A 25,968-nucleotide genomic window follows, 5' to 3' on the forward strand; every position below is an offset into this window, starting at 1 on the left:
GGGTAGTGTTAATTGGGTTTAGCTTTAAATATAGGCAATATAGTATATCGTGTTTGTCTTGAAGAATGGGAGTTTAAAAAAACCCTCAAATCTTCTTTAAAGTAAAAAGCAAAATATGGATATTATTTAAAACAAGTAAAGCACAAGAACAGGGCTATCGACCCATAATGTCTGTACCGAACATGATCACAAGATAAACTATTCTCATCAGTCTGTCTGTGATCCACACCCCTCTATTCCCCTGTGTATCCATGTGCCTATCTAAAAACCTCTTCTACACCACTATTATACTTACCACCACAACAGGCAGCACATTCCAGGCACATCTCCTGTAAACTTAACCCCTTTCACCATAAAGCTCTGGCCTCTAGTTTAGTGTAAAAATACAGATTGGAAACAAGGCCTTTGGCCCACCGAGTTCACACCGACCATTGGACTGGCCTGGTAACATGCCTGACCCGAATCTTATTCAGAATTTGTAGTCAATTATCAAGGAGAGAGTGAAAAGAAAGGACGGTACCACTAGACAGCAGCTCACTGAGCCCATAATTCAGCTGTGGTATCAAGATGAAAAAATCCTCCAACTGTCAGAATCTGAGTGATTCCATGCCAAATCATGTCAAAAACAATAAACAACCATGGTGGGCATGTATTGTACTAAAGACATAATGGTGCAATGATAATGAATAAAAGGTAGCCTAATGAGATCTGAGTGTATGCTTGATCCAATTCATTTGCACAAAGATGTACAAACCCGTTTGGGATTGAGATTGTGGAGGAAACTAGAGCAACCAGAGGCTACACACGAGGTCACAGGGAAAACATACAAATTCCACACTGACAGCACAAGAAGTCAGAATTGAACCCAGGTTTCTGGCGCACTGTGGCAGCAGCTCTACCAGCTGATCCACTGTGACACCCTAGTCTTTGACATTTCCACCCTGGGAAAAAGGCTGACTGTCTAGCCTATCTTTGCCTTGCATCATTTTATATACTTCTATCAGGTCTTCCCTTGTCCTCCAGTGTTCTAGAGGAAACAATCCAAATCTGTCCAACCTCTCTTTATAGCTAATACTCTCTAACCCAGGCAGCATTCTGACAAACCTCTAATTTAAAGTACATGCACAGGCAATGTCTACAGAAAAGGGAAAGCAGAGTAAACATTTTAGGATAGATGATCAAGCATTCCTCCCTATTCCTTTTGTTACTTGGTTTGCTGAGTTTTCTAAAATGTTCAACTTTTCATTTCAGTTTCAAAGTCATGCACTGAAATGGCATCAATGCAGAACATAGGAACATTTCTCCATTTAAAAAATGTCATGGGAATATTTGTTAAATTATTTTAAATAATTATCAATTACAGCACCAGTCTGCAGTTTTGTAGGATCAACTGAATCCCACGACAGAAAGCAAAGAACAAACGACACTTAGCTGAGCCATACACCCTGTGTCGCGTTTATTCCAGAAGCCCCTTTTACCTACATTCTCACCAATCATAACCCTTGTGCAGATAAGGCCAATTAGCACGTCTGACCTTGGAGTTGTTATTGAGCTCTTGTGGCTGGATCTTCTCTTGAGGCTGCTGGCGAGTCGCCAGCGGTGACAGGCTGTATGCAAAACCAACGTGGGCGTGAAAGCACCACAGCTCCTTCCCCCCCCCAGCCACCATACAAGGTGGCGACTGCCTGGCTTTGTCCTGCCCGGTCTGGTGGGTCGATTTTACGACCTGATCTTGTTTGGTACTGCAGTGTGGGAGATCTTTGCCAGGAAGTGTTGGGATCTTGTGCCACTGGTTCGGTGGGTGAGGTAGTTGGTCGGTTCTCGACGTATGGCATACTGTATAACCACATGGTATGCCAGCTGCTCAGAAAAGGACAGGAAGGCCCTTCAGAGGGTCATCACGACGGCCCAGAAAATCATCGGCTGCTCACTGCCCTCCCTGGAGCACCTGTTCAGCCTGCGCTGCCTCAGTAGAGCAGGCAAAATAATAAAAGATCCATCCCACCCCGGCCACCGTCTGTTTGTTCATCTGCCCTCTGGTCGACGTTTCAGGTCAATCAAATCCCGAACAAACAGACTTAAGAACAGTTTTTACCCCAGGGCCATACGAGAACTGAACACTACCTGTGCACTAGGCAACACCGTTAAAAAATCTTGTACTTAATTTAATTGTATTTATGTATTTATTTGTTTTTGCATTTATTGCATATATGTTTGTACGCACCGTCAGGATTGGCTGTTTTTTAATTTCGTTGTACTCGTTGCAATGACAATAAATGAATATTATTATTATTTAACCGATCGACAGATATGGTGTCAGTTTTTCCGTTCCAATAGATCACAAAACGTTTGGGTTGGCATTGGATGACTTGGTAAGGGCCATCGTATGTTTGCTGAAGAGGTCAGCGGACGGCATCGTGTCGGACCAAAATATGTGTGCAGCCTTGGAGGTCAGCAGGCACGTAGACCATTGCAGGTGTTCGCCGTGTCGGTGTTGGCCTGAGTAACTGCATATTTCGCCGTAATCGATCAACATACCTGTTTGGATCATCGGATCTGTCTGTGGGGATTGGTTCAACAAATTCGCTGGGCAGCTTCAGAGTTGTGTCGTAAACCATTTCCGCTGACGAACATCCTAGGTCTGCTTTCACAGCCGTACGAATGCCAAGCAGAACCAGAGGCAACCGTTCACTCCAGTTCATCGGATCTCCTCCGGCTGCCAGAGCGGCTTTCAACTGGCGATGGAACCGATCAATCAGGCCTCCGCTTGTGGATGATACACAGTCATCGAATCCGGTTTGTACCCAAAACGTTGGTTACTGTTTGAAACCGCGCAGACTCTAATTGCGGTCCTCGGTCTGTTGTGATCGTACTTGGGACCCCAAAAACTGAAATCCATCGGTCACCAAAGTGCAAGCTATTGGTTCTGCTGAACTGTTGATGATTGGGATAGCATCTTGCCATCTTGTGAATCTGTCTTCACAAGTGAGCAGATATGTGTAGTTTCTTGACGGTGGGACTGGGCCGACCAAGTCCAGGTACACGTGCTCGAAACGGGTGTTCAGTACAGGAAACTCACCGAAAGGGGTCCTAGTGTGCCTGGAGATCTTGGGCTGTTGACAAGGTAGACAAGTCTTCGCCCATAATCCAACGTCACGCTTAATGAAAGGCCAGATGAAACGTTCGGAGATTAGTTTTATCGTAGCCTTTTTGCCCGGATGTGATAAGGTGTGCAGCACGCTGAAAACTTCTCGACGCATCGTCTTAGGCACAAACGGCCTTGGTTTGCCAGTGGAAGTATCACATATGATGATTTCTCTCGTGTCACTGATAGGTACATCTTCCAATTTTAGGGCTGTATACATCCGGTGGTAATGGATAAGATCGGGATCAGTATGCTGCGCGCGAGCCATGGCATAAAAACGTACTTGATTACTGCACCCATGCACAGGTGAACTGCATCTGCCGTCCGGCAATGACCATCTCTCACCTTACCAGCCTCCAACCCAGCACAGACCCATACCAGGAGTTACTTAAACAATTTCCACGACTAATAACTGTGTCTTACCGGCACAATAATATCAAACACTCTATCACGCAACATATTCAGACATGGCCAGTTTCGACAAGAGCGCGTAGGTTACCTGTTGATCGCCTCAATGTTGCAAAACCAACGTGGGCATGAAGGTGCCAGTTTAAATCATGATTTTGCATGGTAAGCTAATGTACTATAACAGCCAAATATATATATATTTAAAACAGATGCTCTCTTTTTCAAATGTTAAATCTTCCTGTTTTTACTGTTCAAAATTGCATAAGGACTTATCAGGTCTTGAATAAGCATATTAAAAGAACAGGACAATCTTGTTCCACGTAACTAATTTTTACCTGTACAGGTGACATGGTTTCTATACTGCTGGTACTAGGTGCGCGGACCTTGGGCATTACTCCTGGAGGTGGCTGCCGGGCTTTGTTCATGACATTGCCACAGTTAGCAACCATTGTAAGAATAGTCTCCGATAGCTCCTGTGACACACTCCTGAGAGAGAAAGGAATTGGAACATTTAAAAAAGCCTTATCATTTGCAATATTTTTAATCATGCAAAATAAAAGTCAATGGCAACAGAATCTGATTAAACAAAATATCTGTAAAGGTTTAAACTGAAAATTAGTTGACCAGACGGTTAAACGTCAACAGATACACTATAGCTTGCTTTCTGTTGCCATTAGAAGGTATTATGAAGCACGCAAATGTTTTTGCAACCTAGAGCAACAACCAGGGCTTGTGCACACAAATGTAACTTCCAATTCCTGCTAACAATAAAGTATTGTTAAACAGCTATAAATCCAAGTTGTGCATCAAGTTCTATCTATAATGTGACAATATAAATCCTGTCACTTTTAGTTTATTCAATTTACCCATTAGAACAGGGCCTAAATTTTCCCAATTAATTACATATAAGAAAATTTTGTATTTGCTGCTTGCAATTGTCTATTCTATTCTGTAATAGAACACGCCACTTCGGAAGAAAATCATCTGAAAATGATGGTTTTAAATTCTCAATAATGCACAAACTGATAATTATTTTTCTCAATCAATTTTTTTAAAATCAATCAGCTGCATTGCTACTTTGTAGATCATTTGATGAATAACACAGGATAGATACAAAAAGGGACAGTGACAATACTCCAAAATCTGTCAAAATGTCTTTTGAAAGTCAGAAATGTATTTGCTTTAATAGCTCCCCCTGGTAACTCATTCCAGGTATGTATGAGCGAAAGAGTTGCCCCTGCTCCATCTTCATTCTTTCCCATCTCGTCTTAAGCTTATGCTCTTTAGTTTTAGAAACCTCCATCCTTGGGAAAAGAGACAGTGTTCACTTTATTCATGTTCCTCATGATCACCTCAATAAGATCACCTCTCTTAGGCTCCAAAGAAAATCTTGCTTCAACATCATGTATTAGAAAGCCATGTTATATAGAACAGTATCAGGGCCATTTTTTTAAAAGTGAGATTGTGTGTCTTTTTTAAAGGCCATGTGACCAGGAATATATTATTCCCCCTGTAACCCTTCCTGAAGGGTCTCGACCTGAAACGTCACCATTCCTTCTCTCCAGAAATGCTGAGTTACTCAAGCATTTTGTGTTTATTTTATATATTATTCCTTGTCTAGGTCACTAAGCATACATGCCTCTTGACTGGCAATTAGGCCACATTCACTTAGTTTGATATCGTGCCATTAATTTACCATCCTAGTGATAAATGCTGCTCCATTCAACATATTTTCTTCCTGAGTTCATCGATGCACTATTGAACTTGTACCTCCTGCTACATACTATGTATTTTGCTTTGTCTCAACCTCTCCCTTTAAATATAAACCTTAGCGTTCCCTCACCTAAATATACTCCCTTAAAATAGACAAATCTCATTTTCTATGTCCCCTTGACCCCACTATCCCAGTTTAAAGCCCAATAATGAACAGAATTATCCAGATCAACAGGTCACTGCCAATTATCCAGTTAACAAGAGCCTTCACAACAGAATAGCCAGGCTATTTTATAGAAAAATTGCTAGAAAGGCAACTTCTCTCATTTTGTTGTTTATGTTTCTTCTCCATTCTCTATTTTGGTGGCTATAAAATAACGTGGCAATGAAATTATAGATTGCAAATCAGCTTCAAGATTACCTCAAACTTTAAAAAGCCATACTCTTATAATTTCAGCATTATTGTCGCCAAAGTATCTTTCAGATGGCACAATACAAGACCTACATGCCTACATTGAGTTTTCTGTGAATGCAGCTAATCAGCTTGGGTATAGATTTCCCACTTTATAATGCATCAGTAGAACACAAATAATTAAGATCTAGTAACTTGTGGCAATTGGAAAACATTTTTTTTTTCCTTTCCAAAGTAAAATTAAAAAGTGTTTCCTTACCCTGCACAAGCCTGTAGGCAAGCCAGCATGGTAGCCAGTGTTTCAGGAGGAAGTTGAGCACTCTTGGGTTGTTCCTTTTCAGGAGCCAGTCCACCCATTATAGAAGGACACCGTCTTTTCAGGAACGTAACACATGCCTGGATAAATGGTTCCTAACAAAATAAAAATTCAGCTGAGACTGACATCTTATTCCAAGCTTCAACACTGGGTGAAGGAGGAAAACAAAGGAAGGAAAATAACCACCACAACAAATCACAAACATTTTTATTTCAGCGAAGAATGACTTAAGATTAAGATTAAGGTTAAGATTCAGGCACATGTTCTGCTGAGAGTCATCCAGCCCATGTACAGTAAGTATTGCATTAAATGAATGAAAAAATAAAAATAAATTTGTCACATTTACCTAGGTATAGTGAAATGTTTCGTTTTGCATATAATCGAGGCAGTACACAAGTGTCGCCGGCAAAGTTCCAGTAAAATGACTGGAAATCAACATCCAGAGGAAAAGCAAGCAGAACCTTGCATTTCGTTTGTTCTGGTAGCTGATCTATTTACAACAAACCTTTCTAATACAAATATTTCTAATGAGTTCACCTGCCTGTGTTTGGCCCATATATCCCTCTAAACCTGTCCTCTCCATGTACACCTGTCTAAAAGTGAGGGCTCCTGCAATTTCTTCTCTAGCTTCCCACGATGTCCTTGCTGTGGTAGTCTGGCGTGCTGACCTCTACCGCACCGAGGCCAGACGACGCTGTGGTAGTCTGGCGTGCTGACCTCTACCGCACCGAGGCCAGACGACAACTATCAGACACCTCTTCCTACCTATCCCTGGACCATGACCCCACCGATAAACACCAGACCTTCATCACCAGCACCATCACCGACCTCACCAACTCCGGCGAACTACCCCTCAGTGCCTCCAATCTCATCGTTCCCCAGCCCCGCACGGCCCGATTCTACCTCCTACCCAAAATCCACAAACACAATTGTCCCGGCAGACCCATTGTCTCTGCCTGCTCATGCCCCACCGAACTTATCTCTACCTACCTCGACTCCATCCTATCCCCCCTGGTCAAATCCCTCCCCACCTACGTCCAAGACACCTCACACGCTCTCCATCTCCTGGATAACTTCCGGTTCCCAGGCCCCCACTCCCTCATTTTCACCATGGATGTCCAGTCACTCTACACTTCCATCCCCCACAAGGATGGTCTCGAAGCCCTCCGTTTCTTCCTCGACCGTAGAACCAGCCAATCCCCATCGACCAACACTCTCCTCCGCCTAGCAGAGCTGGTTCTTACCCTCAACAACTTCTCCTTTGACTCCTCCCACTTCCTCCAAACCAGAGGCGTGGCTATGGGCACTCGCATGGGCCCTAGCTACGCCTGCCTCTTTGTTGGGTACGTCGAACAATCCCTGTTCCAGACGTACACTGGCCCCATCCCCGAACTCTACCTCCGCTACATCGACGACTGCATTGGTGCTACCTCTTACACCCATGCAGAACTCACTGACTTTATACACTTCACCTCCAATTTCCATCCTGCTCTTAAATATACCTGGACTATCTCTGACATCTCCCTCCCGTTTCTGGACCTCACCATCTCCATCACAGGAGAAAAACTAGTGACGGACATTTATTACAAGCCCACCGACTCACACAGCTATCTGGACTACACTTCTTCCCACCCGGTCCCCTGCAAAAAGTCTATCCCCTACTCCCAATTCCTCCGTCTACGCCGCATCTGCGCCCGGGATGAGGTGTTTCACACTAGGGCTTCCGAGATGTCCTCGTTTTTCAGAAAACGGGGCTTCCCCTCCTCCATTATAGATGAGGCTCTCACTAGGGTCTCTTCTACATCCCGCAGCTCCGCTCTTGCTCCCCATCCCCACACTCGCAACAAGGACAGGATCCCCCTCGTTCTCACCTTCCACCCCACCAGCCAGCGGATCCAACATATTATCCACCAACATTTCCGTCACCTACAACAGGACCCCACCACTGGCCATATCTTCCCATCCCCTCCCCTCTCTACGTTCCGCAGAGACCGTTCCCTCCGCAACTCCCTGGTCCACTCGTCCCTTCCTACCCAAACCACCCTAACCCCGGGCACTTTCCCTTGCAACCGCACGAGATGCAACACCTGTCCCTTTACCTCCCCCCTCAACTCCATCAAAGGACCCAAACATTCTTTCCAGGTGAGACAGAGGTTCACCTGCACCTCCTCCAACCTCATCTATTGCATCCGCTGCTCTAGATGTCAACTTATCTATATCGGCGAAACCAAGCGCAGGCTCGGCGATCGCTTCGCTGAACACCTGCGCTCGGTCCACATTAACAAAACTGATCTCCCGGTGGCCCAGCACTTTAACTCCCCCTCCCATTCCCAGTCTGACCTCTCTGTCATGGGCCTCCTCCAGTGCCATGGTGAGGCCCGCCGGAAGTTGGAGGAGCAGCACCTCATATTTCGCCTGGGCAGTTTGCGGCCCGGTGGTATGAACGTCGACTTCTCCAACTTCAGATAGCTCCTCTGTCCCTCCCTTCCCTTCCTCCTTCCCAGATCTCCCTCTATCTTCCTGTCTCCACCTATATCCTTCCTTTGTCCCACCCCCGACATCAGTCTGAAGAAGGGTCTCGACCCGAAACGTCACCCATTCCTTCTCTCCCGAGATGCTGCCTGACCTGCTGAGTTACTCCAGCATTTTGTGAATAAATCGATTTGTACCAGCATCTGCAGTTATTTTCTTATGTCCTTGAATATATCTGATCCAGCCCCGGATCTACCTCCGTAAGCGTCAGGACCTTCTGCACCTCTACAACCGTAATATTGACTGCTCAAGACATTTCCAGTGACTACCCCAAGTTCCTCCATCCTCTTGTCTTTCTCCAAAGTAAAAACAGAGGAGAAATACTCGGTGAGGACTTTGCCTTCACAGAGTTGATCGCTTTGACTCTTGTGAGGGTCCCACTCTCTCTCTGGCTACCCTTTTTTCCTTGATGTGCTTACACAATCTCTTGGGATTATCCTCAATTCTATCTGCCAGAGCTATCTCCCGTCCCTTTTGCCTTTCCAATTTCTTTTTTTAGCTTAGTTCCGCAAACTCCTCCAGGGATGCACTTGATCCCAACTGACTACACCTGTCCCATGCTTCCTTTTTACTCTTGACCAAAGTCTCAATTTCCCTCGTCATCCAGGCTTCCTTGCGTTTGCCTGCCTTGCCCTTTACTCTACAGAGACATGCAGGTCCTGAATTCTTGTCGGCGCACTTAAAAACGTCCCACTTTCCTGACATTCCTTTTTCATCAAACAACCTACTCCAAACAACTTGAGCGAGTTCCTCTCATGCTCTCAAAGTTGGCCTTGCCCCAATTTAGCATTTTAACTTGTGGTCCTTCTCTGTCCCTATCCATAACTATCTTAAACCTAATTGAACAGTAGCCATTGGTCCCAAAAGGCTCATCCACGAACATTTCATCCACGAACATTTCATCCACTTGCCCTTCCCAATTTCCCAAGACTAGATCAAGTGTTGCCCTCTGCCATGTGGGGCCCTCTACATATTGCCAGAGGAAATTCTCCTGAACATATTTGACAAATTCCACCTCAAACCTGTCGCACTGACACTCCCAGTCAATGCTGTGAAAGTTAAAATATCCTACTACAACAACCTTATTAGACCTGCAGCTGCACGCAATCTCCTGAGACATTTGCTCTTCTGATTCCCGTTGACTATTTGGGGGCCTGTAGTACACCCCAGCAAGGTGACCATCCCTTTCTTGTTCCTTAGCTCTGATGCAATTTCATTTTCATTGAGCAACATGCGATTCTGCACAAATTATACAGTCCAAAATTATCAGCAAATTGAAAGTGTTTGAGGCATTTCCCTGTATCTTTACGTTTATAGTAAATTCCAAGTGCACAAATTTAACATTAAAAAATTTAATTTAATAAAGATTGCTTAATTTACAGCATAACCTGACTGAATATAACAATTTAAATTAAAAAAGTTAGCACTGATACCTTACCCCATGTTCGCGGATTTTATCAGTCAACCATTTATCAAGTTTGAGGTATTCTCGGCGAGATGCAAGTGCAGCAAGGTCAATAACAAAGGCAAACGGAGTACCATTTAGCAGCATAGACAAGGCCTGTATAGGAAAACCATGACATATTCACATTCTAATTTAGCTGCAAATTCTGGAATCTTCGAAGTTCTCCGGCTTTAGAACAATTTATAAAGATGGCAGAGTAAAATGTCTAGTTCCCGAATCTGATAGAATTATATCCCAGGTGTTCATGAAACATGCCATAAATGGCTGCTCATTTCTACAAATCTTGAAAAGGTACTCGAGTGCATCAGAAGATGACAAATCGAAGTAGCCCAAGGTGGACCTATTTCAATAAGATGCCTACATGTACAATATCTTAGCAGCACTGAGGTAAAGGCACTGAAGGCACTAAAAACAGATTATAATTCTCTTGTCTCTACACCCTACATCCCACTGGAAGTGTAGAATCCATTTATGGTTTGGTTGCATTGTGCAATATGTCCCATTCAAAAATCACAAAATTGGACAAGGTCCATAAAGGAAATAACAATTAAAACAAATTTGTGGCTTCAGTTGTACAAACCTCTGTAAATTAATCCCAATGGTTCATTGCACCTGCATTTAAATTCTTTGAGTTGAAGCTACATAAGCTTCATCCTGAATGTGCCCATAAAAATCAAGCTCAACTAACCCCAGCATAATAATCACATTTTTCATACCTCTATTTGTACAGGTGGAAAGCCTTCAAGAGAACAGACAGAACAGTACATTCAAAGTTTACATTCTACAGAAGTGCTTATCATTTCCCTACACAACTTTAATTTTGCCATCAGAATGACTTTAATACTCCTCAATGCAAAATCCCCAACACATCCAAAAGATCAGTATAGGAAAAACTCCAGTTGCATGAAAAAAATCACTGTTACTATTGAGCCCATGAGTCTGATAGGGCACAATGAGATAGATGTGAGGCTATTTGTTCATGGAGAAACCTAGAACAAGGGAGTTGTTTCAGAGCATTACTTTTTTTAAAACAGGGAATAGGAAACACGTCTCAGAATCATGAATCTCTGAAATTCTCTGTTGCAGAGCATTGCATGGGGTAAGTCACTGGATATTTTCAAGGTTTAGCTAAACAGATTTTCAGTCATATGGGAAGTTAAAGATTATGAGTAGAAGGCTTGAAAGTGGAGCAGAGGCCAACATCGGATCAGATAATTTATTAAATGAATCCAGGAAGTTCATGGATCCAAATTGACTACTCCTGGTATTTTTTATTTTGTCATCAAATTTTCCTGGATATTAGTAACTCAAAAATCAATTAATTTGTGCAAAATGATTGCCACTGGTGTTGGAGCAAAACTGCAAATATTGGAATAGTGAGGGAAAAAAAAATTGCTGGAAGCACCCCGGCATGTCAGAATGTATCCATGGGTAGAGAAAAAGTTAAAGTTTCAGACTTGCTTTGACGAAAGGTCCACGACATGAACCAATAACCACTCTCAATCCCCAAGGATGCTTCTTGACTACTGAGTGCTTCCGATATTTTCGATTTCTGTTGCCTTTGCTGCTGCAGCTTTGAAGTTCTAACAGTCAAGCTGCACTCAAGTGGTATCATTTATTCAACTATCATTACTGAGATCCTCCAACCAGCAAGTTTATCTCCTGGTCAGTTGTGTCACGGTTGTATCATAATTCTACTCTGTGAGAAGCAAGAACTATGTTGTTCATCTACCCAGAGCTGAGAATATAAACAGTCTCACTATTCGGATACAAACTTGGAAGAATGCACCAACCAAGGAAAGTAATCCACACTTTCCAGGATCATGACGAGGATCTCGAATGTTGAGGGCAACATGGTTCAGAGGGATCAGGTTGAGTACAAAATCCATCCTCCCATGTGGTTTGCTGAACAAGTCAATTATACATTAGCGCTCAGCTTCCAGGCGTATCTAACTTTTGCATTATTTGTACATTGGCCCTCAACTACTGTGGATTGAGCAGAAATGCCTGGAGGATGTTACCAATGTTCCTACTTTAGGAATACTTTGGCCACTTGGGAGACACTTCTACAAGATCATTATGACGACAACTACTGTAGCAGTCATCTAATTCCTTGCAGATGATCATTATCATGTCTCAGATCTCCTGACATGCTCTCTTTTTGAGGCAGACGAGATTCAACGTCATGCTTCAAAAGGCAGATGAAAATAAGTGTAGGAGAAGACTGCCTGGCCCCTCAAGCTTGCCACACTATTCAACATGATCAAGGCCGATCTGCCATATGACTTAACTGGTCTTCTACCTCTAGTCTACATAGCTCTCTATTCGCTTATTGTTCAAAAAAAATCTACCTTTTAAAAATAGTTCCAGTGTACTATCCTCTCCTCTCTGGGTAGAGAATTTCATAGATTCACAACTCAGTAAGAAATTCCTACAAACCTCAGTTTTATAAGGCTGTTCCTTAATCCTGTAAATATGTCCATGTAAGATTCCCCTACTCGTGGAAACATCTCAACATCAACCTTATCAAGCCTTCGTAGGATCTTATGTATTAATAAGAATGCTCCTCATTCTTCTCCAAAGAATGGGGGTTTAAACTCTGGAAAACCATCTTATCCCAGGAATCGTCCGGACTACATCCTTTACTGGTACATCTGCATTAAGGGGACCAAAATTGTACAAAGAGCTCCAAGTACAGCCTCAACAATACTCTGTACAAGTGTAATAATATTTTCTATTTGTTTTCCGATTCCAACCCACCCATCTCCCCCAAAATAAAGGCCATTGTGATTTGCCTTCGTAGTTATGAACTAACTTAGTTAGCACTTGCCTGCTAACATTTTGCAATTCACCTACAAGAACCCCTGTGTAACTTGTTTAGTCTCTCCATTTTGATAACAGCCTGCTTTTTCATTCCTCCAACCAATGTACATGAGCACCTTCCTACATTAAACTCAGTTTGCCAAGATTTTAACCACTCACTCAACCTGCCTAAATTCTGTTGCAGTCTCATTGCAGCACCGTTATAACTGTGTGCTGTCAGCAAACCTCGATGTAGATAATAAATTAGAATAATGTAAACAGTAAAATAATTGAGAGTTAGACTGATCTACTAGCTACAATTTTCCAATCCAAAACGACCCAATTGTTTGTCTTCTCTGATAATGTTCTTCATCCAGTCAGACGCTTCCGCAAAAACCATTTGCACCCACACTTCTTCAAATACTTTCAGGAAACCCAAATGCGCTATATGCTGCTGCTTGATAATGCTTAGCAAAGTTATCGAACATGACTTCCTTTCATAAAACCACATTAACTTGATTTGATTACATTAATCTTTTCTCAATTACTAGCTATTTCTTTTTTGGTTACAGACTCCAGCAACAGATGTTAAGTTAACTATAACCAGCCTCTTGTTTCCTGTTATTTATCTCCTTTCCTTCTTGAACAATGGTATCACAATCGACGCTTTCCAATCTGCTGGCACCCATCAGAATTTAGTAAAATCTGAAAATCTTCAATTAATTGGTCCACTGCCAATGCAGCCACTTCCTTTAAGACCTTTGGACACACACCATCAGATTCCAACAACTTGTGTTCCAATAGATTTTTGGAATAAATGTTCCCGTGGGAATATTACAATTTCTCTCGTATCTGAAACTAGTCCATCTGTTATCTTTGGACTGCTAACCACACTCTTCACTGTGACGGCTGGTGCAAAGTGTTGGCTTAAATTATCAGCCATTTCCTTTTCTCCCATCATTAATTCCACAACCACACTCCAGCTGCCCCACATTTCCCATGTCCATAGAAACTAGCTTTGTTACTTGCCAGTAAACTCTAGGGATTAATTTTTACCCTCCTTATTCATCCTCCACTGCCGATACATAACAATTTCAGTCCTCTGGTCTACCATTAGCTTTTGCCACTTTACATGCTCTTGTTTTTTATTCTGCCTACTCTTGAGGCTTTGTTTCACAACTTATCGTAGTATTTCCAACCTCTAGAGAAGATCCAAGTACCTATACAAGGCCCACATTTAATGGTTGCCCCAACTACTTAAGTAATGTTGAACCATTTTCTTGAACTGCTGCAGTTCATCACAAAAAGATTGCTCCCAGTTTATTCCCAGTTTGTTCCCATTACTCCCAGTAGGTGTTCCAGGATTTAGATCCAACAATGTTGGAACAGTGAAATTATCTCCGAGTCAAGGCCATATCCAATTAGGTGGAGAACTTGCATTTAGTGGCTTTCCTGTTCACCTATTCTCTTATGGTTAGTAAAGTTTACTGATTTTGGAGACGATGGGAAAGGTCTTGTAGATTGCTGCAGTGCATCTTGTAGATATTACCCACTGCTGTGATGGAGAGATTTTAAGGGTGGTGGGTGGGATGCCAATCAAGCAGGCTACCTTGCCCTGGATGCTGTCAATTTTCTTGCGTGTGGTTGGTACCATACTCATCCAGCCAAGCGAAGAGAAGTCCATCTCACTCCCGACGACTGCCTTGTAACGGTGAAAAAATGAGGCAAGAACTGAGCAAGTCACTCAAAGCAGATCACCTGGTAACAAACCAGTTCTTGTAGTGCCGATATTTACATGCTTGGTCCAATTAAGCTTTTTGGGTAAATGTGAACTGTGAACCCCCTCCCCCTACCCTATTCACCCTGAATGCCTATGAGAGGGCGAAGACCAAAAGAGATTGAATGACATAGGTGGGGATGTCACAAGTGACATGGTCATGAAGGCTAATTCATAGAAGCTGATCTATTTATAGGAGAAATAAACAGAAGATGAATGAGAACAGAGTGGAGAAAAATCATTTTAGGGCTACAACAAAATACAGCAGCCTTTTTATTTGATTTCCAGCTGCATTTTTTTGCTATCCAATTACTATAGTGTTATATATTCTACATTGCCAACATTGTTTCTTCGCTCTCTCTTCATTCATTTCCTTCTATTTACATCTTCTCCGGACAGATCTCAGTATGCTGATTTATGGCCAGCCCACATACGCCAAAACACGGACAAAAAAACCTTTATCTACATAAAATGCAAACAGACCAATCTGATGAATTTTAATTGTCTTAGCTTAATTAATATGAACCACACGCTCTAGTTTGGATATACCACCAAAGCACTAAATACACCCACTAAAGAACATTGCGTTGGCTTGTGCATGTTTTTACCTTCAAGTCTTGAGCTACATCTAGAATGCGAGAGAGCTTGGCCTGATCATACTGCTCACCACGCATGTACCACTCTGCCATTGCGTGCATGATCAGTTGCCGGATTGAGGGAGATTGACCCTGTAAAATAGAAAATAAACTTCACTATGGGATATCACACATGCAATTAAATGATAACTGCAAAAGATACAATTTTATTCTGGATTACAAAAGACACTCTGCTCACTTCACTAGACAGATTAAATCTGAGACATCAGACCTAACTTCTCACCTATCACACAAGAGTGTTTGTTGGTTCATCAGCGAGCAACATTGTATATTAGAGACACAAGGAACAGCAGGTACTGGAACCTTGAGGTTAACACAAAGTGCTAGAGGAGTTTAGCAGATCATGCAGCACCTGTGGAGGGAATGGACAGGCAATGCCCATTCTTTTCGACAGACTGACTGTCCATTTCGTCATGGTAGAGATGAATATTAGGTTTGCACGTCATCAAACAGTCATCACACCTGTACAATGGATATGTGACCAATGTACTGACAAGTTGTTTTCTCCATATACACTTCTATTATACTTTGAGGAAACATTTCTCGCTGTTGTTTTTCCCCCAAAATGCAATTACAAGATGCTCACATTTTCCATTCCGCAGAGATGCAAGTAGCTCATTGGCTACCCTGACACTTGACGTCAGATTGTGCCACAAGTAGTATGGTATGAACCACAGAATGGTATGAACTCTAATTTTAGGTATTTGCCCAACTTAATTTTTTGCACTAAAAGCCATTATAATAATTCTAGTTAAGAATCTTCTGAAACTATTCCTGTTAATGAACTACGAAAATTATAATGTGCTAATTAAATGGCTCACATTGCACAAAAATTTCAGACACCTTATCGCACAGAAACCAAGCATAAAGCCTCAATTTCTCGACCAAAATTAAAGCCCACCTGTCCGTGCCATGCATAGTGCAAGATAATGGCAGAATTCGGATGATTGCCCAGGAAAATTGGCATCAGTGTGGAAATCAGCTCATGGCGCAGAGTGTGCCAGGTTGGATTGATCTGGAGTAAGGACAGCACCAACATATCTGGACAGTGTTTGATGGGGAAGTTGAAGAGCTGTTTGACCTGCTCATATTGTCCAAGCTCTGAAAGACGCAGTAACGTTTCAATGAGGTCCAAGCTTTTCCTGCATGAAGGATAACACTGAGTTAGCAAAGACAAAACATTCAAAACACAACTACTGAGTCAGGAGTAGATCCAAACATTAAAGACATGCAGTCAATGGTGTTAGGTTTGCTGTTCTTTTGCTCTGCACAGCATCTCTACATGGGAACACTACTTTCAGGAGAGGTACATACCATGTCGCAATTTCCCGGTTGTCATCCTCTGGAGGGGCTTTCAAAATGTCCGTCACAACAGTATGACATGGGTAGTCAGCAAAACAGAAGACATCTGGGTTCATTAATGAGTGATGAATAAAGGAGAGCTAAAACAACAAAGGTGCAACTTAGTTATTTTATGATGCCCACGGCAAACCAACCTCATCTCTTTCTTTTAAAAACAAAGATTTCCCAATACATAAACCCCAGGATCTGACATTGACATCTTACATAGTGCACCTTTTGAAGGAGGTTAGTTATGCATGATTGAATGGTGGAGTAGACCTGATGGGCTGAATGGCCTAATACTGGTCCGATAACATGAATTTATTAACCTTTCACAAACCAGTTAGCTACCCTCTCAAAGCATTGCAAGTTTCAGGTGAACTTTCTCCCTTTCCAGTACTTTAAAAACGTTCCCTCCTTACTTCTCCAGAAATATTATTTGAAAGATAAAGAATCATGGCATTATAGTTTTGTTTGCATTACTATTTGTTTGCATTACTGTGGTTTCTAACCTGCAATATAATCAGACCTGCAATAGTGAGAAATCACTGTTACCCTACAAGCACTTTAAGGAATCATTTCGGAATACTCTGCCCTCTGCCATATATAAATCCGAGCCAAAGAGGAGAAAGAAGAAAAAGTACAAAGCTGCTTTATCGAGATCAGAAAATAAAGCAGCACCATCAATGTATTTTTCTTTTCAGGTATCTATTTCTAAAGTAAACTGCATAAATGGAAACCAAATTTCCTACTCAATTTTCTAATAATATTCATATCTTAAAAAGTTCATTTATAAAAGTTAAATAAACTCAGTTTCGGAAAAAAACAACTTTTCTTTCCAAATCTGTAATGCTACAGCAATTACAGGGCGGCACGCTGGCGCAGCGGTAAAGTTGCTGCCTTACAGCGAATTTAGCGCCGGAGACTCAGGTTCAATCCTGACTACGGGCGCCGTCTGTACGGAGTTTGTACGTTCTCCCTGTGACCTGCGTGGATTTTCTCCGAGATCTTCGGTTTCATCCCACACTCCAAAGACGTATAGGTTAATTGGCTGGGCAAATGTAAAAAAAAAAAATGTCCCTAGTGGGTTTAGGATAGTGTTAGTGTGCGGGGATCGCTGGGCAGCGCGGTCCCGGTGGGCCGAAGGGCCTGTTTCTGCGCTGTATCTCTAAATCTAAAAAAATCTTTAAAAATTACTATGAATTTTCCCTCCTCCAGCTCTCAAATCTATCAGTACAAAGATCAATAATTACAAATTAGTCTTCCAGTGAATGAACATTTAAAATAAACAATTTAACATGCAGCAGTGTATGGCTCTTTGGAATTAGTAAATGGTTGACTATTAGCACCATTAACACATCACTGTTAATTTTTAAAAACTACTTGGCATTTAAGCGATTTTCAAATTTAAAAAAATGAAGTGTCAGAGGTTTTGGGGACAAGGCAGGAGAATGGGATTAGGAGGGAGAGATCGATCAGCAATGATTGAGTGGCGGAGTAGACTTGATTAGCTGAATGGCCTAATTCTACTCCTATGCTTTATGACCTTAAGTCAGAAACCCTGAAAAAATAGATTTAAAACCAAGAATTAAGATCAAAGGGAATATTTGTAAGTGTTTTCAAATTAACATTTAGGCACAAAGGCTTTTCAATGTCTATAATAATATCAATACTTAATCATGCAAATACTGACTAATGTTAGCATGTTAATTAAAGACCACTCATTATCAACTTAAACCCTTTGGAAGAAATAGAAACAAAACTTTTATCCAACTGCATCAGTTTTGCCTTGTACATTTGTTTGTTAAAAAATTTTGATTTTAACAATGGAATATGCAATATTGGAAAATTTAGCCTCAGTTCTAAAAAACATGGTTAATGTTCCAAGCATTCAAAAGATTGCAAGGTACAATTCTTTAAATCAATAATTAGTCAAACAACATCTCCAATCGCCTTTGCTCAGTAAAGAGACCAAGTTATCAGGAGACCTAGATTGGCCATAAACAGAGGACAAGCCATGGATTCAGTTATTAATTTACTGTTCAACAACTATTTCCTTTGCGTGAAATTATCTTCAGCTTTACTGACCTTTACATTTGACACTTCAGTTTTTTGCTTCTGCACTTGCTAATTTCACATCAAATCAATTTTACTGAGTGGAAAAATACATCCATGTAAAACACTAAAAGAGGTGAGCCTGGTCTTTAGTGTCAAACCTTAAATGAAGGATGAATAAATGAAACACACACCCATGAACGTTTGGCTGCCATGGAATTATTTCTTAACTAGAAATTACCATCATATGAGGATCATAGTTAGTCAACAAGGATTTGTATTTTGCCTTCCATGGCCACAAATCACTTTATAATTTAGCTTTGTTGAAAATGCAACAAGTCACTCTTGTAATGTAGTAAACACAAGCTCCATGTGATGACGACTAGATAATTTACTTGCAAGTGATGTGGACCGTGGGAGAAATTTCAGCCAGATCACTGAGAAAACCCTGATTTCTTCAGAACAGCACCTTTAGAATTTTTTTGGTACATCTAAGGGGGCACATGGGACCTGGCTTGACGTCACCTCTGTACGATGGTACCCGTCAATGAAGCACTTCCCCAACACTGTATCAAAAGTCTCAACATAGATTTTTGTACACATCTCTGGAATAGGGTTTTTAACAACATTCTAACTAAAAGTAGTAATTCAGACAATGTGAAGATATGCAGGCATATTGCTATTTCTCACAGGAAAGTGAAAAGGCAGAATTAAATTTGCATCTATAGACATTACAGTGTACAATCACAGTCTCTTTGCGCGAAGGATTAATGCATAAGGGAAAGGGCACACATATCAACAAGGGTGACAATGAAATGAGGGGATACAATTGGCTGTAACGCCTTAACAAGCTAGGACCAGAAAAGAGCCAGGGGAAGAAAGTCATCTAGCTGAGAAATCAACCAAATGCTCCAGTTCAATACATTATTTTAAATAGCAACAAACAACTTCTAATCTTGTCACTATACCTGTCCTTCTGCATGTTTCCAAGGCCGGTAAATGAGATCAACAGGAAAGACTTCGATTCCCATCCCTTTCTGGATTCCATATACTGCTATTTGCAGACCTTTGCTGTCACGAAGGATGAATCCTGCATGATCCAGCTCGTATGTCACCTCCTTAAAATTCAAGTTTGGATTCTAAAAGTAAAAAAATAACATTATTTCCAAAATAATTTAATTAAATACATCACTAATGTAATGGATCGTACATCTGGCTCTTTGGAAGTGGGAGAAATAGAATAATCATTTTAAATGGAAGCCACAAGTTCTTCAACACCGAGGGTTAGGAATAGAGCTTAATAGATTCTTCCGCAACAGGAATCTAACAAGTCCCATTTCCATGCAATAACTTCATCCTTCAGGTTTCCAATTTCAAATAACTGAATATGCTTCCATTACCCTTTCTGGCAGTGAATTACACCAGGCACTTATCTGCTCATTTCAGTAGTTTCTTTATATACTCTTGATGGACTATCAGTATCATCCTCCTCATTTTTACATTTATGCTATGTAAAACAAATCCTGTAAGATTATTTCTAAACTTCAAAGTAATTTCTATCCATTAGGTTGTGCGCATTTGACCAACCCTTGGGAAACACTGTTGAACAATGATCGCAAATCCAATCCAGTTAATCACTAAAAATGTTGGAAACACCAAGTAAGTTTGGCAGCATCTGTGAACAGGGAAACAGCTTTAACATTTGATATTAAGGACCATTTGCTAAAACCCTCCTTCAACTTCAAATATTAACTTTGTTCCTCTTTCCAAAGTTATGCCTGACCAGCTCAGCATTTGTAGGATTTTCAGACTTATTTCAGATTATTCCATGTTTTTCATCTCTGACCAATTATTGCCCAGGATACTTTCACTTATCAGCAAATGACATCAAGCACCACTTAGTCATCAATATTCACTGATGCTCTGTGTGGAATTCACCAGAACCACTTTATTAATGCCATGTCCAAATTCAAATAGGTGAATTGTGGTGATAATGACTGTCCCTGATATCTCTGATATCAAGAAAATATTTGACTAAGTGTGGCATCAGGGGCACTGAAATGAATGGATATCAAGGGAAAAATAACACTTCAACGAATGGGAATCGGCTTTTCTTGTTACAGGTCATTATCCCAGCACCATTTGATCTCTGCAGGCATTTCACATAGCAGTGGCCTAGGCGTAACTATTTTCAGCTGCCTCAATAATATTCCTTCTATCGTAAAGGTCAAAGTCAAGGCATACACTGATGCTGGCTCTCTTTTCACTAAACCACACACGTCAAAGTACTATTAATTACTTTTCTCTATTCCATGACTTAAACGCTGCAATGTTTGAATAGACTTAATTTAAAGGTCAGAAACAGCATTTCTCTATTGTCTTTTTTGATACAGCCTTTACAATTCTGCCCAGGAAATAAAATCTACAAGTGTTATTATAATACGATATACTGATAATTCCTGATCCTATAGACCAGAGATCTCCAAACTGTGGCCCACAGACCACATCCAGCCCTCTACAAGATTTTATCCGGCCCGCAGCAAGCTCTTAGGCGGCGGGGACTGGAGCCAGAAGCTGCCGGCAAAGGTTTGCCGGAGAGCGGATCGCCACCGACCCAGAGCCGGGACAAGGCAAGAGATCGCAGCACCCCCTCGCAAACAACAAACCCAAGGAAACTTCCCTCCTCGCCGCCGCTCACCCTGGGGAGAGAGGGGTGGGGGGGGGGGGGGGGGGGGGGGAAGAGAGGGAGAGTGACAGAGAGGGGGGGGAGAGAGCCGGGGTAGAGGGAGCAGCAGGTGAGAGCGGGAGCTTGGGGAGGTGGAGGGTGTCAGCGGGAGCTGCTCCCTCCCTCTCTTTATCAGCGCCAGCGAGATCTGTGCCGCTCCTCCACTCTCTTCCCCAGCCCCGTCTCCCTCTAACGGAGCGAAATAAGAACAAACACAAGTGAAACTTCCCTCCTTGTCACCGCCGCCACTCACCCCGGGGATGCAGGGCTTCTGAACAACAACTACACCTGTGTTTGTTCTTATTTTGCTGCTTTAGAGGGAGACGGGGCCGGGGCATAGAGTGGAGCAGCGGCGCAGATCTCGCTGGTTCTGGGAGAGAGGGAGAGAGGGAGAGGGAGAGAGAGAGAGAGAGCAGCAAGGGAGGAAGTGGCGGCGCTCCTTCACCGGATCCTCTGACACCCTCTCCCTCCCCGCACTCCCGCTCTCACCCGCTACTCTCTCTACCTCGACTCTTCCCCCCACCCCCCTTCCCTTCCCCCCCCCCACTCTCCTTCCCTTCTCCCCCCCCCCCCCACCACTACCTCTCTCTCTCTCTCTCTCTCAGTTGTGGTCACTGTACTTTATAAATAATTGTATACCTACTATATATATATAAACATAGCACAAAAAGTAAGGAAATTTGTGTTTGGTAGATTCTTTCTTTGTTGTAACAATGCTTCTTGGCAATAAATCTTATACCGTTGGAAAGCCTGTTTATTTCCCTTTTAAATGGTGCCACATTTGTAAGGAACATGCATTTGTGGGATGAGCAGCAGAGCTGAGTATGTGGGTTGCGCCCATGAAAAATCTGCCAAATCTTCTCTGCCAATGCCAAACAGCTTATTCTGCCATTGACTCTTGTTCAGTGTTGTTTGGTGGATTGGATGATTGAAGTCTGAAGAAACAAGACATATTGGCAATTTAACAATTTATTAATTTAATAAACAGGAGCCTCAGTAGCGTGTGGAAGAACCATACACAGCCACAACAGCCTGGCACCTCCTCCTCATGCTGGTCACCAGCCTGGTCACACACTGTTGTGGGATGGCATCCCATTCTTCAACCAGCATTTGTCGCAAGTCAGCCAACGTGGTTGTGTTGGTCACTCTGGCACGAACAGCATGCCCAAGCTGATCTCACAAGTGTTCAATGGGGTTGAGGTCAGGACTGCTGGCCATTCCATCCTCTTCACTCCCAAATTCTGGAGGTAGTCTCTGAGAAACCCTGCTCTGTGGGGGCGAGCATTATCATCTTGGAGGATAGAGTTCGGTCCCAGACTGTGGAGATATGGGATTGCCACTGGTTGCAGAATCTCATCTCGATATCTCTCTGCATTGAGATTGCCTCCAATGATGACAAGCCTCGTTTTTCCAGTGAGGGAGATGCCGCCCCACACCATCACACTGCCTCCACCAAAAGATGTTACTCTATCGGTGCACCAATCAGCATAGCGTTCTCCGCGTCTTCTCCACACTTTGACCCTATGATCCAACTGCCGTAGGCAGAATCTGGACTCATCGCTGAACATAACGTTCCTCCACATGTTCAGGTTCCAGTGCACGTGTTGCCGACACCAGCGCAAACGGGCCTGACGGTGAAGGGCAGTCATGGCAGGCCTCCTGGCAGCCCTATGAGACCGGAGATCGGCTGCGTGCAGTCTGTTCCGAATTGTCTGGGCAGAGCCGTCGGCCATATCGTCCTGCAAACCTTGACTGCAAATCTGTAGAAGACAGCCTACGGTTCCTAAGTGCTGACAGGGTGAGGAAACGGTCTTCTTCGGGTGTCGTCTTCTTGGGACGCCCACTTCGCGGCCTGTCTCTGACATCCCCCGTTATATGGAACTTGGCCTTCACTTTGGAGATGGTACTAGGGCTCACTCCAAATAATGCCGCAACTTGGTTTTGCGGAACACTAGCTTGAAGTTGCCCTATCGCACGGGCCCTATCAGTCAAACGTGGCATGCCGATTCTTGGAGCAGACACCTACTGACCACTGTAGCAGGGCCCATGCTCACAGATGCCGCCAATCAGGTGCCAATCAGGCACCTGATTGTCAGCACCTGGGGGTACCAGAAGCTCAAAACAAGAGTCAATAGCAACAGCAGAATAAGCTGTTTGGCATTGGCAGAGATTTGGCAAATTTTTCATGGGCGCAACCTATATACTCAGCTCTGCTGCTCATCCCACAAATGCATGTTCCTTACAAATGTGGCACCATTTAAAAGGGAAATAAACAGGCTTTCCAACGGTATAAGATTTATTGCCAAGAAGCATTGTTACAACAAAGAAATAATCTACCAAACACAAATTTCCTTACTTTTTGTGCTATGTTTATATAGTATACCTATATATATAGTATACCTATATATATATATATATATATAGCATATATACACCAATATTTGAAGCTCTTTTTAAAAATTAAATATTTATTATTTATTTGTTGCCATGTAAACCAACCTAATCTAACCTAGTTTAACCTTTCCTAATCTAATCGAACGTAACCTAGTCTAAACTTTGAGTTCATTAAATTTATAAAACTCACACTTCTTTATTTTTTCCTATGGCCTGCAAAAATATGCCAAATATATAATGTGGCCCTCATGCTGAAATGTTTGGAGGCCCCTGCTATAGACTACAATGTGTAATTTGGAAACCGAAATAACAATAGCAAATAGAAATAGCAAATTACCATTACCTAAAAAAAGGTGGATCTTTAGTCCATAGCAATGCTGTTGGCTTGTTTTTACTGTCATCACTCGAAAACTTAAAGAATGTGTGCACACCAGTTTTATTAGGTGTGGGATTGATCGGTAAGGGGCAGGGGAAAAAAGTGCTTTAGCTAATATGGCTCAAATTTTCCAAAGAACACATCTGCATCACAAGTTCCCATCCAGAAATGTAGATCAATAAAATAGCAGTTTTTAAGAATGGTCTTGCATTACTCAAAACACTTACTCCAAATATAGCTGAGGTTTAGAGTGGGGGGAAAAAAAGAATTTAACAGCATTGGTTACATTATGGGATCTCCATGCCCTCACAAGATGATCTTAACTCATATAGAAATGTTTTAAAGGAGAGGTTAGACTCTTCTAATTGTTGTGATTGCAGAATATGAGATGCAGAATGATCTGGGACCTGTGTTCAAGATTCACAAAAGAGTAACGTGCAGGTAAAGCAAGTAATTGAGAAAATCAACATCAGCAAGGGGAATTGAATACCACGGAAGTTATGATTCAGAGTAGAAACAAGGAACTGCAGATGCTGAATGCATAAGTAGTCAAAAAGCTGGAGTAACTCAGCAGGTCGGGCAATTTCTCTGGCGAATATAGATTGATGATGACATAGTTCTAGCTATTTGATAGGACAGAAAAGTACACCAGAGGAATAGGCCTTTCAGCACATGTCTGTGCCATACATGATGCCTAGAAACTCATCTACCTGCACATGACCCGTATTCCTCAATTCCCAACATATCATGTGCCGATCTATCCAAAAGCTTCTCAATCACCACTACCATATCTGCCTCTACCAGCAATGCTGGCAGCGTGTTCCAGGCACCCACCATCTTGTGTGTAAAAACCTCACACGTCTCCTTTAAACTTTACCCCTTTCACCTTGAACCTATGGCCTCTCGTCTTTTGATATTATCAATAGACAATAGGTGCAGGAGGAGGCCATTCGGCCCTTCGAGCCAGCACCGCAATTCAATGTGATCATGGCTGATCATTCTCAATCAGTACCCCGTTCCTGCCTTCTCCCCATACCCCCTGACTCCGTTATCCTTAAGAGCTCTATCCAGCTCTCTCTTGAATGCATTCAGAGAATTGGCCTCCACTGCCTTCTGAGGCAGAAAATACCAGATTCACAACTCTGACTTAAAACGTTTTTCCTCACCTCAGTTCTAAATGGCCTACCCCTTATTCTTAAACTGTGGCCCCTTGTTCTGGACTCCCCCAACATTGGGAACATGTTTCCTGCCTCTAACGTGTCCAACCCCTTAATAATCTTATACGTTTCAATAAGATCCCCTCTCATCCTTCTAAATTCCAGTGTATACAAGCCTAGTCGCTCTAGTCTTTCAACATATGACAGTCCCGCCATTCCGGGAATTAACCTAGTAAACCTACGCTGCACGCCCTCAATAGCAAGAATATCCTTCCTCAAATTTGGAGACCAAAACTGCACACAGTACTCCAGGTGCGGTCTCACTAGGGCCCTGTACAACTGCAGAAGGACCTCTTTGCTCCTATACTCAACTCCCCTTGTTATGAAGGCCAACATTCCATTGGCTTTCTTCACTGCCTGCTGTACCTGCATGCTTCCTTTCAGTGACTGATGCACTAGGACACCCAGATCTTGTTGTACGTCCCCCTTTCCTAACTTATTTCCACCCTGGGAAAAAGATTCCAACTGTCTATCTTATCTACGCCATAATTTTATACACTTCGATTAGGTCTCCCCTCAATCTCTGTCATTTCACGGAAAACAATCCACATCTGCACAAAACTGCACACTGATACTCTAAGGTGTGCTCCAATATTGGAGAAACTAAGGTGTACAAAATCATGAGAGGACTAGA

General features: G+C 42.4%; 1 protein-coding gene across 10 annotated transcripts in view; it reads right to left on the reverse strand.

Annotated features, from left to right (window-relative positions):
- The window catches only part of cnot1 (CCR4-NOT transcription complex, subunit 1), a 165,000-nt gene that overhangs the window by 91,182 nt on the left and 47,850 nt on the right, over positions 1-25,968 (reverse strand). For all 10 annotated transcript variants that reach the window (XM_078400631.1, XM_078400630.1, XM_078400629.1 and 7 more), the window contains 7 exons: positions 19,591-19,761; positions 16,541-16,668; positions 16,128-16,368; positions 15,179-15,298; positions 9,965-10,087; positions 5,938-6,089; positions 3,889-4,039 (listed from right to left, as the gene is read on the reverse strand). In XM_078400631.1, the coding sequence (XP_078256757.1) occupies positions 3,889-4,039; positions 5,938-6,089; positions 9,965-10,087; positions 15,179-15,298; positions 16,128-16,368; positions 16,541-16,668; positions 19,591-19,761 (1,086 nt within the window). The remainder of the gene's footprint in view (positions 1-3,888; positions 4,040-5,937; positions 6,090-9,964; positions 10,088-15,178; positions 15,299-16,127; positions 16,369-16,540; positions 16,669-19,590; positions 19,762-25,968) is intronic.

This window comes from Rhinoraja longicauda, chromosome 6 (assembly GCF_053455715.1).
Source record: "Rhinoraja longicauda isolate Sanriku21f chromosome 6, sRhiLon1.1, whole genome shotgun sequence".
NCBI lineage: Eukaryota > Metazoa > Chordata > Chondrichthyes > Rajiformes > Arhynchobatidae > Rhinoraja > Rhinoraja longicauda.